The 16788-nt window shown below is 41.2% G+C and overlaps 1 protein-coding gene across 1 annotated transcript in view; it reads right to left on the bottom strand.

Annotated features, from left to right (window-relative positions):
- hs6st3b (heparan sulfate 6-O-sulfotransferase 3b) overlaps positions 1 to 16788 on the bottom strand; it is a 71690-nt gene extending 54902 nt beyond the window's left edge. The window contains exon 1 of the mRNA XM_086051185.1: positions 15985 to 16788. Coding sequence (XP_085907311.1) covers positions 15985 to 16544 — 560 coding nt within the window. The 5' untranslated portion in view covers positions 16545 to 16788. The remainder of the gene's footprint in view (positions 1 to 15984) is intronic.

The following is a 16788-nucleotide window of genomic DNA, read 5'->3' as shown; positions in this document are numbered from 1 at the left end:
CGCACTTTGCAAAGCCAAATTCAAATACCATATTCGTTGTACGTCTTTGGTGTGTCGTTCAAAAGTTGTATTTTACAGGAAAAGAATCATATTCAAGGATCACAGGGAGCTATTACAACAATCTTTGAATGAAAATATACTTTGCATTTTTTTCCACATTAATTCCAAAATTTTCCTCGAATAAATACCCTTTCTCAGCTTCCTAAAAAAATAGTGATTGAAAATTACGGTTAATCGCGATCAATTGTGGAAAATTTTGCGATTCATTAGTTTTTAAAATGTACCGTAATCGCTTGACAGCACTAAAAAATACAAATGTAACCTATAGTCATTAGGATGCTATTCATTCGCTTTTAGATAGTTGCTCCCAGAGCTGAAAATTTCCAGAAAATATTCTAGAATGTTTTGTTTTAAATCCTTATTCTACTACTTTCGGGGCGTTCTACTTCGAATGTCACCCTGTAAATTTACTCAAAACCAACTCGGTCAACCTGCATGCAGCCATGACAGTCATTGTCTCCGTCATCATCAAACTGAGTCAAATATGAACAAGCACGTTCAATAACAGGAAAGAAAATAACCATCTGTTATCGTAATGTAGAGGTGATGAAGCAGGTCGAATTTAAAAGTGAGCATCGGACATGATCAGACTTGATAATAACAGCCATATTTTTTCCAAAAGGCAGCGGTGACTTGACAAACACAAGGGAAACCACATCATTGATGGTGAGATTGCGGCAGCGGCATAAGCAGTCCAATCAATCCTCCGGTATTTTTGTGTGCGAGTCGATAGATCCAGGTTGGGCCCATTAGTCATGTTGGCACCACACATCGCCTTCTCCAAGCACTCTAACTACATTTTGCTATATGCTGCCCTTCATAGGCACGTCCAAATGGGAATCAATTCTAATTCATGTCACTTGCTGTTAATATGTATGGCTACATTCTCCATCTTGAAATATTTAACAAAGGCATAATCTGCTTTGTGATGACACCTGCAAGGAGGGGAAAGGCCATTTGCTGCCGGCATCCGAAAGCAAGTACTCTGCATTGTTCCTCTCCGTGTAACTTATTAGGATTCACAGGCATGCCCGGCATTACGAGGGAGGTGAATGCTTCCAATGTGAGGACAATTTCCTCCCACCGCCCTCCCAGAAAGAGCGTAAACAGGCTGGTGGTTGAGGCTCGAAACCGGCGGAGAAGGCGCCTCTCACGGCGTGATGAATGAAGCGAAAGCGACTATCCATTTGAGCATGATGAGAGCCCAACTGATCCCTGGATTTGTGAGTGGGATTTAAAGCTCTACCTTGCAGGCAGTAATGTGGCACCTGAGGAGGGCCGCGTCACGCACGGCGCCACTCTTATGATGTGCTGAATGGCAACACACGTGTGGCGTCTCGAGGCGAAAAGCTGATGGACTCGTGTCACAAAAGATATATTCCAAATCTAAACTCAAAAGTATACGTTTTCCTTTTCAAAGTAGAGTCGAACAAACTTTGCCAGCTATCTCCTGGAAGGATTCTCCTGATCTACTTCAACCTTATAGTCACAGCCATTTTGATGTCATCCACATCTTCTAATTGGATCCTCTTCATGGCGCTGTTGTGTTTGGGAAAGAAGGGGGAAAAAAAAAATCACACAAAACCAGGTTAGGTGAGAAGGGAGGTTGCTCCGGTCAGGAACTGTCTGGTGCTCAGAGCATTGTGAGCTAGCGCCTTGTCCTACCGCATCTTCTCGTGCACTAGTTGTGAAATATATCTTGTGTGACACCAGTTCAAGAACTTGAAATATGTTCCCAGCAGGCCCACTAGTTGAAACACGGAATTCTGATGAATAGTGCGTTTGTGCAATATGAGTTAAGCAGCAAAATCCACCCGTTTTGAGCCATCTCGGGGGGAGGCCATTTTGTCATTTCTGTCGACTGAAAATGACATCACAACTACGCAGGGCTCAGGGAACGACCAATCACAGCTCGCCTGTTTTCTAAACCTGAGCCGTGACTGGTCGTTACCTGAGCCCTGGGTAGTTGGGATGTCATTTTCAGTCGAAAGTAGTGACAAAATGGCCGCCCCGGGAGATGGCTAAAACCGAGTGGAACGAGTGCTTGACCACAAATTTAAGTCAAAAGCTATAAGAAACTGCCAAGCTGCAGTAGGTGTGCAGCAGGAAATTATCCAATGTCAATTATTTTGACCCAAAAAGTATATTTTCTAATACAAAAAAATGTTTTCTTTATTTATGCTAACCATGTATAGTAACAGACAAAACAATAAAATGTTCTTCCACTAGATGACAGAAGGTACATAATGGCCCATGTATAGCCCCTTTTTGTGAATCATTTTGTTAAGTGGTGTGCCGTGAGATTTTTTTCCTGATGTGAAATATGTGCCTTGGTTCAATAAAGTTTGAGAAACACTGTTTTAGTGGACGAGTCTAGGTCGAGTTGCAAGTCTCAAAAAAGAATGACTTAAGTCTCTCACGAGTCCGAGTCCGAGTTACGAGTCCCCATCCCTGGTGTGGTGCACTCGAAATGACCAACACAGCGCACCACAGGCACAACAGTATCGACGTCGACAATTGCGAGTTTCCTCTCCCAAACCAGAAGTCTGTCATTGTGTCCTGTCCTGTGAGAGGAAGAATGCTGCCACAGGGCATCCAAAATGCTAGCAAATATTTAAAAAACGAAATAGTGGTAGTAAAAGGTGACATAGAAGAAGAAAGGCCAGGTTAGCTTGCCTGGAAACTATACTGCCACTTATTGTCTCTTTTGTTTTTTGTTTTTTTGTAACTAATGACTTATGAGCAATGCTATAAAAACACTCAACATAACAGTTGCTTCTGTATTTGTCTGGCAACAATGTGAGTTGCAGTCAGTCCTAATTGGCTATGGTTCCGTTTTTGAGTGTGGCTCAGCCCAACTTGTTATTGACCACACGCATAAATGTAAGATTTATGAAAGTTAGCCCCCAACCATTTTCCAAGCAAGTCTTGAAGTAAGAATCACTCAACGCATCCCACACTATCAATCAGGATGATCTTTTAGACATCTGAGAATTTGAGCCTTTGCTGACGAGAAAATGCTCAAATTTAGCCTGATATCGTACTGTTTACCACTTAAGCGCTCTGTGTTCCAGACAACACTCTGCGAGCTCATCTCTTGTTGAGACACGTTCTTGTTTTCCTTACCGGTACTTACTTAATAAACCACACCGTGACTTGGGATCCAATTTACACTCGTCAATTGAGGTGAGAATGGGAGAAAATGCATCCACAGAGAGGGATGCTTCTCCCGTGGGAAATGACCATTTTTCCATCAGCAAAACATGCAACATAATCAAGACTCAAGAACAATATGCCCCTTAAAGTGGAAGTCAACCCAAAGATATTTTTTTCAAGGATATGTTCTATGCAGGCCCACTATTTGATTCTGATAAATATTGCGTTTGTTGAATAAGAGTTAATCCACCCGTTTTTAGCCATCTCTGGGGTCGGCCATTTTGTCACTTCTGTCAACTGAAAATGACATCACTGCTCAGGGCTCAGGTAACAACAAATCACAGCTCACCTGTTTTCTGAAGCTGAGCCATGATTGGTCTTTATCTGAACATCTGTGATGTCAGTTTCAGGTGACAGAAGTGACAAAATGGCTGCCCCCTGAGATGGCTAAAAAGGGGTGGATTTTGCTGCTTAACTCATATTCTACAAAAATGCCCTGTCTCAACTAGTGGGCCTGCACAGAACGTATTCTGGAAAAAAATATGTTTGGGTTGACTTTCTCCTTCAAGCAAAATAGAGAAAAGAAGAAAAAAATACCGACCAATCAGTGAAAGTGCCAGCACTTTATGTATGATTCCTATCATAATAAGCAGCAATTTCATTCTTTTGAATATTGTTTTTCATAGGATGGTGGAAGCGCTCTTTGAATGTTCCAAACTCCTGCATTAATGCTTGCCTTGTATTTATTGAAGGTCCACATGGATGTATCTCACTTTCCATACCTACTTCATCTCTTCCTTCTTTAGCCTGAATCACTTACAGTGCACACCTGTAGGCCTCAGTTGCTAAAAGACACCACTGACTGAATTCTTGGTAATCAAGTAACGGATTCGTCAATTGTCATGTTTATCCTCCGCAACTTACTGAGGACCAGTGAGTGTGTACCCCGTCTCTTGATCAAAGTCAACTGAGACTGGCTCCAGCTCACCCATGACCCTAACGAGGACAAGTGCAAAAGAAAATGGTTGGATGGATGCAAAAGCCCATTGACGCCCAATCGGATGATACAAAACAGCCATAAAATCGGGCAACATTCAAGGGTAAAGCAGCCGTGATACATTCTTAGAATCTCTGATGCACAATGTGGCAAAGGCACACTTGAACTCACCTTCATCCAATTATAAGGCGTTTACATAGGGCGACAGATTGCTGGCCGGCACACCCTACAACGCGAAGAGACTTTATCCTGTCAAAAGATACTGTCGTGGCACAGCCCATGCGGGAGATTAGATTCCGCATGAAGGTGACTCTACCTGGGCTTTAAAGTGAGCTCGCTGCTCAGTCGACCGCTGAATCCAAATGGCGGGATGGCGTGAAGCCCCAGCTCGCCTCTCCCCACAATTTCTGTCACCAGCCCGCCCCAGATAAGGACAGATGACCTTTCTCCAGGTTGTTACAATAAATCAAATCCAGAGTCACTTATTCTTGCCTTTTTCAAGCCTCGCAGGTATCACTTCTGAATTATTATATCCAAGCTCTGCTGCCGTATTCCCCGTCTCTGTTGAATATGTCAAGAAAAGAAGTCGACTACACCATTAGATTGAGTTTTGTGATTAGAAAGATGGCAATCACAGGAGAGCACAAATATCTGGGCAGGGCAGCCGGGTAGTAATAATGAACTTGCTGATGAAGCCACTCCAGCTCAGCAATATTCGAGAATTTACTGTATAAATCTAATTTTGCGTGATAGCATTTTATATAGCAAGCACGGAACCAGAATGTTCTTTTGCCAATTAGAGGCAAAACAGAGCCAAAGTTAACTGCCCCCCTGTTAATAAGAGCATTTAAGCCGCTCAGCCACCAAACAGGACTCTTGGGGACATTAACCACCGAATCTTTGAATCACTGCACTAGCTGACTCATTCCCCTCTACTGATGACTATATTTAACTAGATCAGTGTGAGCACGGCGGCATCTTCTGCTTTTCGCTCCGGTTCTGGGTGATGACTGATCAAAAGATGCTATCTGCGGGAGCTTGCTGTTCACGCTGGATGAAACCATAATAAAACCAACAGTCAAACATCCAAGTAAAATGAAGTAGCAAGAGTGTGACTTCACACACGTATGGCCCAACTGACTGCGATGTGGTCCTTGTCTGAGTAGTGGTTGTTTTGGGTCATTAGAGCCATGCCCTCTTGTGCCCGGCCAGTCACATTCTGCCAACCCTTTGGGTTTTTCTCCCCTGCATCTGTCACTCTGTCTCTGTCATTAGCCTTAGCAGGTGTTGTTAGCTTGCCCTGCCCTTCCTGTGTCAGCCAATTATCTCCTTGCCTGTCCTTGGCTTGGACCAGCTGCCGCCAGTCTGCATGAATAAGCTAATTGTAATTCGTTCACTTCCATTTTTGCCGGATCCTTGTCAGTGTCCTTGTTATTTGAAACTATTGCAGTCCCATTTTAGGGGCTTCATCCTTCGGATGATGCATTTGAAGGCCGATGACATCATCTCACAGAGGGAAGGCTGTGAGAATTTGAAGGCTCTTTCAAATGCAGAGCACAATTGTGGCCTTTTATTCCTGTTATTTTATTTTATCTTATTTTCATTTTTTATTGCTAGACGCATCTGTTCTATTTTTTCCAGCCTTCTATATCCCAAGGTACGGACACTAATAGGTACTGAATATTAAAAATTTTGATGCGCAAATATAAGCATGTGTATTGAGTTGTTACTTGAAAACCTAACAACAGATATATGTGCACTCTAAAAACAGTTGGGTTAAAAATAACATAATTTTGGGTCAAAAATGGACCGATCCACAACTTTCTCGGTTGTTTTTGCAGAAAACAACCCCAAAAACGGGCTGTTTTGTACAAAACAATGGAAGAAAGTGGGTCAAATTAACCCAATTTGTGTATCGGTCCATTTTTGACCCAAAATTGTGTTATTTTTAACCCAGCTGTTTTTAGAGTGTGCGCCCTTAAAACCATGACATTTCTGTTGAAATACGTAAATTAAGTAATCTCCTGAAATGTAGACTGTTCAATTTAACAAGATTTGATGCAACATGAAGAGGTGCCTCGAAAAGTGTTGCCGCCGCAGACCTGATCGACCGTGTCCTCTGAAGGGCGTCATACATCCACCCATTATCCTCTGCTGAGCCAAGGCCGAACAGTTCGCTCTCAAACAGTTGGGTTAAAAATAACTAATAATAATAATAATAATAACTAATAATAATTTTGGATCAAAAATGGACTGATCCACTAATTGACCCACCTTCTTGCGTTGTTTTGTACAAACAGCCCAATTTGCAATTTGCTCTATATGGCTAAGGGTGGGAGCATGTGACTGAACCCAAAAATCTCTTGAAGACCTGAACATCTCATTTAACAAGGGCTGACAAGGCTTTTGCAGGTACCTTCCAAAACTGTATGTGGCCTACATAAAGGGACACATGAGCTGCCTGAACTAATTCAGTTGGGTTAGCTCGCAGAGGTGTGTCTTAGTGGCTTTTATTGCACATTCATATCACAATGTAGTCTGGAAAAACGTCAGGAATGAGTACAAGTACAACATGGAAATAAAAGTGTCAAGCCTACTAATTATACTGCATGTGAGCAAAAAAAAAGTCCTTGATTATTTGATGCTTCATGAAAAAATGTCATTTACATGGAACTGCATACGAACCTGAAGTGAAACTGAAAATTGTGACTGGAGTCAGCCACTCGACCAAATGCCATCCTTTAATCACACTGTAAGAGCTGATACAGACATCTGGAGATTCATATTTGCCTGACCAGCAAATATTTTTGACAGCGGCCTCACAGAACCTACAAGCCTGATCTGGCAAGCTGCTCGGCTTTCATTACATAGAGTGGCTTTTAAAGAAAGACTCTAAGCTCCAGCCGCACTACATCCCAAGACAAATGGACACTGAGGCACAACCATGACAACTTACATACACCTGTGACGCTAATATTGCAGTGGCACAGGCGAGCAGAGATATTCAACAAAAGCAGACCCAACAATAATGCGTGAAGATGACTCAGGGCTCACAGGTGCTTCAAGTATCCAATAGAAGAACTGGGACACTAATTCCGATCCCCCAATTTCCAAAGCGTACTAATTCAATAGATCAATAAACTGAGGACCACCTGTACAGCACTTGCCGTATATTTACATACGGAAAAGTACAGTCATCATTTTGAGGCCAGTAAAAGTCAAATCTGAATTGGTGTACCGGTACTCTTCAGTTTGCTCTCGATCATGTCCTGAGTAAAATTTTGTGTTTTCATTTATTGCTTTCACTTGTTATATTATTGGTATTTTGTTGTTGCCATGTAAAGTGCTTTGTAACAACTGTAGCTGTTATGAATTGCGCTATATAAATAAAGTTGTATTGTATTGTATATACAGTCAATTTGGGTTATTTTTCACTCAAATTTTTTTTAGAGTCTTGCTATAACTAAATGTACATTTGTTTGGACCATATAATGATGACTACAAAACGAGCAGAAAAAGTGCGGTTATCTAGCCAGTTTCCACGGTTTTCTTGATTGAAACCCAAAAATCACTTACAAGTAAGTTCTTACGTAAATCGCTATTGCATTGTAATTCAACTTCCTGCCAAAATGTTATGTGACAGGTTCAATTAGCCAACGGTGGCATTGCGCATGCGTTATTCAGGTGCATTCTGGATGCTAAACATCTCCAGCTTTGAAGAGAGTCTCAGAGTCTCGAATAACACCACAAAAAGTGACTAAATTTGTTGCTTATCGCCCCCCCAAAAAAAAAAAAATGTCACTCCAGTGGTCCAAAAAATGTGCTAAATATCGCCATCATGTCACTAAGTTGGCAACACTAAGTCAAAAAAAGCAATACTAGGCATTTATTTACATGAGATACAGAAACCCCTCAAAATTGCAGCATTTGAAACAGGGTGTGACAAATCGATATCAAAGCAACACACGATTCAAAATGAATTTTCCTTCATTCTATCAGGCCGTGTGTATGAACATTAAAAGTGCAAATATCAATGGCATCTGATTCCCTGAAAAAAAGGCTTTAAGAATCATCAAAATAATGATATGGCCCGTACGATGCCATATTTTTGCCGGTGAGGAGTGATATCGAAATTATGGGAGTACTTGACAAAGCCATATGGTTTCTTATTGAGCACCATGCGTCCTTTTTTCAGGGAATCAGATGCCATTGCTAACTGCACTTGTAATGTTTATACACGCTGCCTAGAGAATAGAATAAAGGAAAATGAATTTGGAATCGTGGGTTCTTTCAAGTGTGCTGTAACTCTTTATTCTGTGTGTGAGTTGGGCCAAGAATGTTGCAAATACTGGCTGTTATTAACTGGGAAAAACATGACTTATAGTTATCCTCTAAAGCTACGTTTTCACCACTGCACTGAGATTTCTATGCAAAATCATCCAAACAAATTCATATATAGCACATTTTTCAAGTTTTGAGAACATTTTCATAACTATTTCCCACTGAAAAATATTCTTATCTAATGGTAAACACTTTACCTGGAGGCCATTTCATGACAGTGAAAAAGTACTTGACATCCAGTTTTGCTGCTGCTTTCTTAATAAAGGTAGCGCTTAATTAACAACAAGACTGGATTACTGCTCAGAGCTGCCAGCAATGAGGACTTGAATTAATGACACACACAAAAAAGCAATCTCCGGTCCACGGAATGACAAGGTCTGCTAAGGCGCATCCACACGTAATAAACCCCAAATCCCATCATTGTGATGAGGGCATCATCGATATGAATGTACTGGATGAACATTTTCCACTCCCTTCTTTCAGCCTTGTCTACAGTCTACTGTATATTTATCCTTTTGTGTTAAGTAATTCTAATCATAAATAAATGTTTTCAATATACTAAAAAATTCCAGTCTGATAAACCATTAATATGGAATTCTTTTTAAGGCAGATGCCTGCTAGTCACAAAATTTTGCAAACATTTTTTTAAATAAAATGGATAGTATAGGTTGTCCAGCACCCCAGGACGAATTGTGTCCAACCGCAGACTTTCCATCGACCTGTGCTAAATGCACTAAAACTGATTTAATAATAATGCAAGCTCCATTCAACACTGTGATGGGAGGAAGGCCAACAGTGATGAACGCCACGAGTTGGGTCTGGCGAACAGACATGCATGATTTAACAATCTGAGTCGTAAATTGAAACTACTACACAGTAAATGGAGCTCCTCTCCGCATCAATTATTATGAATAAAATATTAGGAGAGATGTTATTTAGCAAAGGATTCGGGCACATCACTGCTGAGGCATGTAAGTAATAACAGTCCTTTACTTCGGCAGTAACCTTGTAGACATTAAAGTGACGCATATGTTTGGTAGTAGTGCAAAGAATTGCAGCAAGCAGGAACATAAATTTATTGGGGAATTACAGAAACTGTGGAAGACATACAGTAATTACCATTAGTATTGCTCTGCGGCTTTGTTCTTGTAAGCATTCATTATGCAGAAGCAACAAAAAAGTGTCTAATGACCATTTTATTTCTGTTTTTTAAAGACTTGAGTCATCAGTATAAATTATAATGACAATGCTGTTGAAAAAAAAAAACATATATGCATATACAGTATATACTAGGGGTGTAACGATACATCAATTTAATCTATGTATCTGTCATCGATAGTCACTGGACTACTGCACATCGATGCTGGCCACACATCAACACAACATCATTTTTAAAAGTTATTGATCGATTGAATCGATATAATTAACAAAATAATTTTATACTCAAAACACTCAATGTCGAAATATCATATCAAATTGTATCATTCCAAAAAATCGATGCATCGCTTTGTGTCTATATATATATATATATATATATATATATATATATATATATATATATATATATATATATATAAATATATATATATATATATATATATATATATATTATATATATATATACACACACATATATATATAGACATATATATATAGACACATGTCTATATGTCTATATATATATATATATATACAAATATATAGACACATATAAGGGATGTAATGATTTATCGGAAATTATTTAAATGATTTGAAATCGATTAATCGATTCGAAAATATGATTAAATTCATCTGGAAAATGCTGTCTTGAAACGTTTTTTCATTCCAGATGCATAGCACATTTTGAATGTGTAGATCAAATAGCGCTTGCACCAAAAATCATTGCATATTGCGTTTGTGGATGGCTGCAGAACCACACTAGTGCACAGAGACAAGCATGATAGCAATTTTTTAAAAATCCAATCAAAAATCGGGAACTGAAAATCAAATCGAATAGGAGCTTGAATGAATTGTTACATCCCTAATATATATACATCTATCCATTATCCAAACCGCTTATCCTCACGAGGACCGCAGGCGTGCCGGAGCCTATCCCAGCCGTCTTTGGGCATTCGGCGGGGAACACCCTGAATTGGTTGCCGGCCAATCGCAGGGCACACACAGACAAGCACATATTCACACCCATAGTCATACCTAGGGACAATTTAGTGTTCAATTAACCACTTTTGCATGCATACACACACACACACACAGTTGCAGTATGCAGTATAAACCCGCAAACCCCCCTACTGCTCCAATTCCATACTGACAGGACATACACACTGATAATCTGTGACACTCTTGACCTTTCTTGGTCGTGGCGGCTAGCTCGGCCGCGCCCGGGCTATAAAGGCCAATACAGTGTGGTGAAGGTGGAGTCACTATTACGCGCCTTTTCCAGCCACCCTCAAGCTCCAACTCACTTCCATCTCCATCTTCCATCAGGCATTGAGGTGAGCACTTGCACTGAGACCCTGAGTCAAAGCATAACATGGCGTACAATCCGAACGTAGCTGTTGCAGATGGGACTACGAGTTAAAACAAATGGACAGGAATGTTTAGCCTTGCCTTTGACTACTTATTAGTCTGTACGTGTTGGCTCTAATAAACAATGCAAAAACAAATAACACACCTCAAATGTGGCGTTGTTCTGACCTTAACTATGGCTGAGACCACCCCGGGTCACCACATGCCACTACCACACATCTGTAGAGCTGACACAAACACTTCACCCTCACCGGCCTTGTACTTTCTGCAGTTAAGTAAATAAAAATTCCTCGCAACTAACAGAAGACATACTTTAATTGAAGAATCTTTAATTAAGGCATTACAGCAGAATATGCTGATGGACCAAAGTAATATGTGCATAAAGCTATTAGTCATCTCATAATGTGTCCCGGGTGAGGAAGAGGAGGCAGAATGGCCTCAGAATGGACGCCGCGGGATTTAAGTACACGGGGCCGGGGAGGACTGTGAGCACAGAGTGGATGCTGCAGCTGTGAAATGAAGAGCTGTCGCATCCACTGAGCACTTCTCTGAGTGGAGGAAACACACTTGGCGCAGCAGAAATAAATCATGCGCGCCTGTTTTCGTTTTTTTTTTTTTTTTTTTTTAATACATCAGCGTGCGATTGTAGCTTTCAAAACAAGAGATGGGAAGTTCTCGCTGCTTTGCAAAGATTTCCGGCGGTGCTCTGACCGCCCCCCCACCCCCCATCCTAATCTGATATGCGCACATGTAGCTGCGTTTTGAGGAGATAACTCGGACTGATGCAGCTTTAATGCGTCGTTTTATGACTAGCCTAATGTGTAGTGCTTTTTAAAGACTTGCAGATCCACTGAATAAAGCATATGGCAGTTCTGCTGAGAGAAAAAGTTACTGTTACAAACTTTTTGGGCTCATGAATCTTTATAGAAGCACTTCGACTGATTTCGGCAGTACATGTTTCTTTTTGACCACTGCATAGTCAAAATTGTCAACCCAGCTTTTCCCAAATGTTCTTCATGGTTAATTCTATTAAAGGCAAGGACGATTGATTTTGGATGATGGAATCATCATCTGAAAATTATGAAGAAGCCCGGTGTGGTAGTGCTTAGCATGTCGCAGAGGTTCCGGTTTGAATCCTGGGTCGGGCCTCCCTGTGTGGTGTTGGCATGTTCTCACCATACATACTTGGGTTTCCTATTCACACCTACAGACAGTTTTGAGCAGTGATTTGCCAAGTGTGGTACAAGTACCACTAGCGATATGAAGGCTGTCTCTAGTGGAATGCAAAAAAAAAATTTAAAACACTGAATTCAGTGTTCAAACTGTGCATAATGTTACAGTGGCTTAACTGCTTTCAAATCCAGCCAAGAGCATTTGTTGTACTGCTATTATAGTTCAGTTAAATGTAACTTTTTTAAAAGTGGAATTAACCCAAACATATTTTGTTCAAGAATGTGTTCCCAGCAGGCCCACTAGTTGAAACACAGCATTTTGATTAATATTGCGTTTGTGGAATATGAGTTAAGCAGCAAAATTCACCCAATTTTAGCCATCACAAAGGGCGGCCATTTAGTCATTTCTGTCGACTGAAAATGACATCGCAACTACTCAGGGCTCAGATAACGACCAATCACAGCTCGCCTGTTTTCTAAGGCTGAGCCGTGATTGGTCATTACCTGAGCCCTGGGTAGTTGTGATTTCATTTTCAGTCGACAGAAGTAAGAAAATGGCCGTACAATCACGGCTCAGCTTCAGAAAACAGGTGAGCCGTGATTGGTTGTTACCTGAGCCCTGAGCAACTGTGATGTCATTTTCAGTCGACAGAAGTGACAAAATGGCTGCCCCCGGAGATGGCTAAAAACGAGTGGATTAACTCTTATTCCACAAACGCAATATTTATCAGAATGCCTTGTTTCAACTAGTGGGCTTGCAAAGAACTTATTCTAGAAAAAAAAATTGACATCCATTTTAAGTAAAATCTTTTAACTTTTACATGCGATGGATGCATTTTAATAGCATTGCTGTTTAAGTGCAAATCTTTTTTTTAATTTTACTATATTCAGGGGCAATGTTCAAATTATGTAATGCTACAATGGCTAACAAAAATACTAAATAAATAAATAAAACCTCTGCCTTGTTTTTGATGAACACTTAGGCTTACTATGTGACTGTATTTCATTGTTGGTCCTCATGGTGGTGCTTGTTGAGGCATGTATTTTCTAAAGTGGTACTTGGTGAAGAAATATTGAGAATCACTTGATTCGGAGTCTTCAGTGGACCCAACATGCATGTTTTTGGAATGTTTGAGGAAGCGCAGGCCGTGCATGTAAATTCTAGAGAGGAAGGTCGGTGACAGCAATTGAACCCTGACCCTCACAACTGTGATGCAAATGTTTTAACCACGATCAAGTACGCTGCTCAATTCACAAATCAAATGTGATTCTATTGGGTAATTCCTGATCAAGACACGGAATATCGTGGCCTGGGCTCTAATAGACGCTGTGTCTCCTAAAGTCACTTGCGAACAATCAAACGCCTCCCTCTCAACTTTACCGTTATTTAGCCGACAAATGAACTACTTTCTAGATGGCTCAATATGCCCATCAACTTCTCAATTATGAAATGTATTTATGTTAGGGGCCCTCAACATGACTCCTGAAATGTACTCAATAGCGCCCCCTGGGAAAAAAAAAATTAAGACCCATCAGCATTTTCACCACAAACCACCCACACAAAATTGAGTGGGCATCGCTTCAATAAAAGGAGCACCAAAAACGTCTGGCAGAAATATGCCGAGAATTGAACAGGAAGTGGGTCATTAGGGTTTGAAATAGCCATTTCGGGGCAAATTCCGAGCCTCTTACTTTGAGAAACTCCATTAGAGAATGGCTCAAATACCTATGTCATTTTATGTGGGCGGAGCGTGATCTTTAGGATTTGTTGTGAAAAATGTGGTACAAGCGCCCAGTCACTCCTGTTTGCAGGTTTGATGTTGTGTGATAGTCTATATATCCGATGTATCATGTTGATCACAAATATGATTTTTTTAGTAAAACGTGTTTTTAACTCGGGCGGCACGGTGGTCGACTGGTTAGCACGTCCGCCTCACAGTTCAGAGGTCGTGGGTTCGATCCCAGCTCCGGCCTCCCTGTGTGGAGTTTGCATGTTCTCCCCGTGCCTGCGTGGGTTTTCTCCGGGTACTCCGGTTTCCTCCCACATTCCAAAAACATGCATGGTAAGTTGATTGGACTCTCTAAAAAAAATTGCCCCTAGGTGTGATTGTGAGTGCGGATGTTTGTCTTTGTGTGCCCTGCGATTGGCTGGCAACCAATTCAGGGTGTCCCCCGCCCACTGCCCAAAGACAGCTGGGATAGGCTCCAGCACGCCCCGCGACCCTTGTGAGGATAAGCGGTACAGATAATGGATGGATGGATGTTTTTAACTCATTCACTGCAAGGCATTTTCACACCCTCTTTTACCCTAATGCTTGAATAAATTTGAAAAAAAAACATAAATAAGTTCCTGTGATTGAATGGGTGGACTGTGAAAAGACGAGTAAATTCGTCACTTGCAGTGAATGAGTTGAATATTGTCAAATGCATCAGTATAAATAAATAAATATCTTACCTCTAATAAATTCCTGGTACTCTGTTGAGTGAAGAAATTCCCAAGGCCATTTATAGAACAACATACGGTAAGACCAAAAAAAAATGTTTGTTTGACACATTTCACCTCATACCAGGCCGGAGGAGATGTGTGCATTAGAGGCAAGCCTATTTTTTCCATCATAGTTCAGTTAGTCTGTGTGTGTTTGGGGTGTAGAGCCTCTCAAAACAATTGTGCAAGTAGAGAGCGGTGAGCTATTGGCCATTAAAGTAAACACAGGGGGTGCTTAAACACATCTTGGCAAATAACATCACTGAGAGGGGATCCCGTATACAGTTGGTTAATGGGCCAGACTGCAGCAGCAATGGAATAACATTAGCGGCACAGCAATAGACAGAGCCTCATTGTGTGGGACTGATGAGCACACAAGGACCAGAACCTTTTGTCTATTTATAGTTTGCATGCTGAGTGTGAAAGGCTGCTTTTTCTCTCAGGTTTGCAGGTATTTATACCTAAAAAAAAAATCCTGATTGCAGGGTGATTTGTTGCTATTACTGGACAATCATTGTCTTGCGTGAAAGTTTACCATAAAAGGAAGATTTTACTCTGTATCAGGGGTGGGCAAACTTTTCTGTTCAAGGTATACATTTGGTATAGGGGCTGATGGGCCAGGTCATTCATTAAAAACAAGGTTAAAGTGCATGTTTTAATAAATGTTAGAATTTATTCAACTATTTTGTATACTGCTTATCTGCATGGTCAACAACCATTCATGCACATTCATACTTACGGACAATTTAGTCGTCAATGAACCAAACATGCCATGTTTTCTGCCAATGTATTTAACTTTATTTAACCAATTTTATAAGATAAACAACAAACATTTACATGTATGTTATCTTGCAATGAATAAATGTGTTTTAGTAAACAGTTTATTTTTTTCGGGGGGGGGGGGTGTCAATTAATACACAAATAACTAGGACTCTTGATAATGTGAATACTTGGCCGGGTTAAGGAGTGGCGAAGGCAGTACCTGACTCACGGGCCATACTTTGCCCACCCCTGTAATAGATCATAAAAATAACAATAAATAAAATTTATAGTAATTTTGTTATATATTATATATTTTATATATATATATATATATATATATATATATATATATATATATATATATATGTATGTGTGTGTGTGTGTGTGTGTGTGTGTGTGTCAAAGTTTTGTTTTTAGTTTGGAGCTGAGCTTTTAAAGACATTTTGGGAGTTAAGTGTTTGTGTTTGTGTGTGTTTTTTCTTTACCTTTTATTCCTTTGGACCTCCTTTTTATCCATGATAACAGGCACGCAGTTGGTCAGCTCGGTCCAGTCGGCGTGCAGCCCGCAGCTCCATCCCGTCGAGAAGCGAGAGAAGAGCCACGACTCGTCCTTGCCCGGCCGGTGGCAGGTGCACTTCTTCTGGCCGGCTTTGCAGTCGCACGGCTGCTCCAGGTGGATATTCCTCACCAGGTGCCGGCCGAACGTTGTGCCGCCGGTCTTCTGGATGTGCAGGAACACGATGACGTCGTCCCCTTTCATGTTGAACTCCACGCGTCGGTCCAGGTCTCGCTGCGTGAAGTTGAATTGGGACGGCAGCTTGGCGGGGCTGTCTTCCTCCAAGTCCTGGTCCCCGAAATCGTCCCCGTCCTGGTACCCGGTGGAGAGCAGGCTCACTCCCCGCGGCGCGTCTCCGTTTTTCAGCGGACACGAATGGCTGCCGGCGGGACATATGTACTGGTAACCTATCGTGACAAAAAGCACAGCCAGGATAGGAACCAGGATGAGCTTGCTGGACTTATCATCCATGATAGGCTTCGTCTTCATTCCATCACTGAAGGGGGGAATAAGAGTTCGTGACTCGACGCCCCGTGAGAAGTGCCTAATATTTCGGGTGCCACATGTTGCCAATCAGACGTCGATCACCTCTCGAAAACAGCGCGCCGAGCGTCAGCTCCAAAGTTAAGCTACATGGCATGTTCAAAGTTCTAAAAAGACATGCTTTCCATGGTCTGTCCCGCTGATTGCGGTACGAAACACGCGTGTGCTCTCTCGAGAGAGGATGTCGCAA

Source organism: Filicampus tigris, chromosome 14, assembly GCF_054856515.1.
Source record: "Filicampus tigris isolate MCC_2025a chromosome 14, RoL_Ftig_1.0, whole genome shotgun sequence".
Lineage (NCBI taxonomy): Eukaryota > Metazoa > Chordata > Actinopteri > Syngnathiformes > Syngnathidae > Filicampus > Filicampus tigris.
The sequence above is the reverse complement of the archived record's forward strand: the minus strand, read 5'-3'. Positions and strand labels throughout refer to the sequence as shown.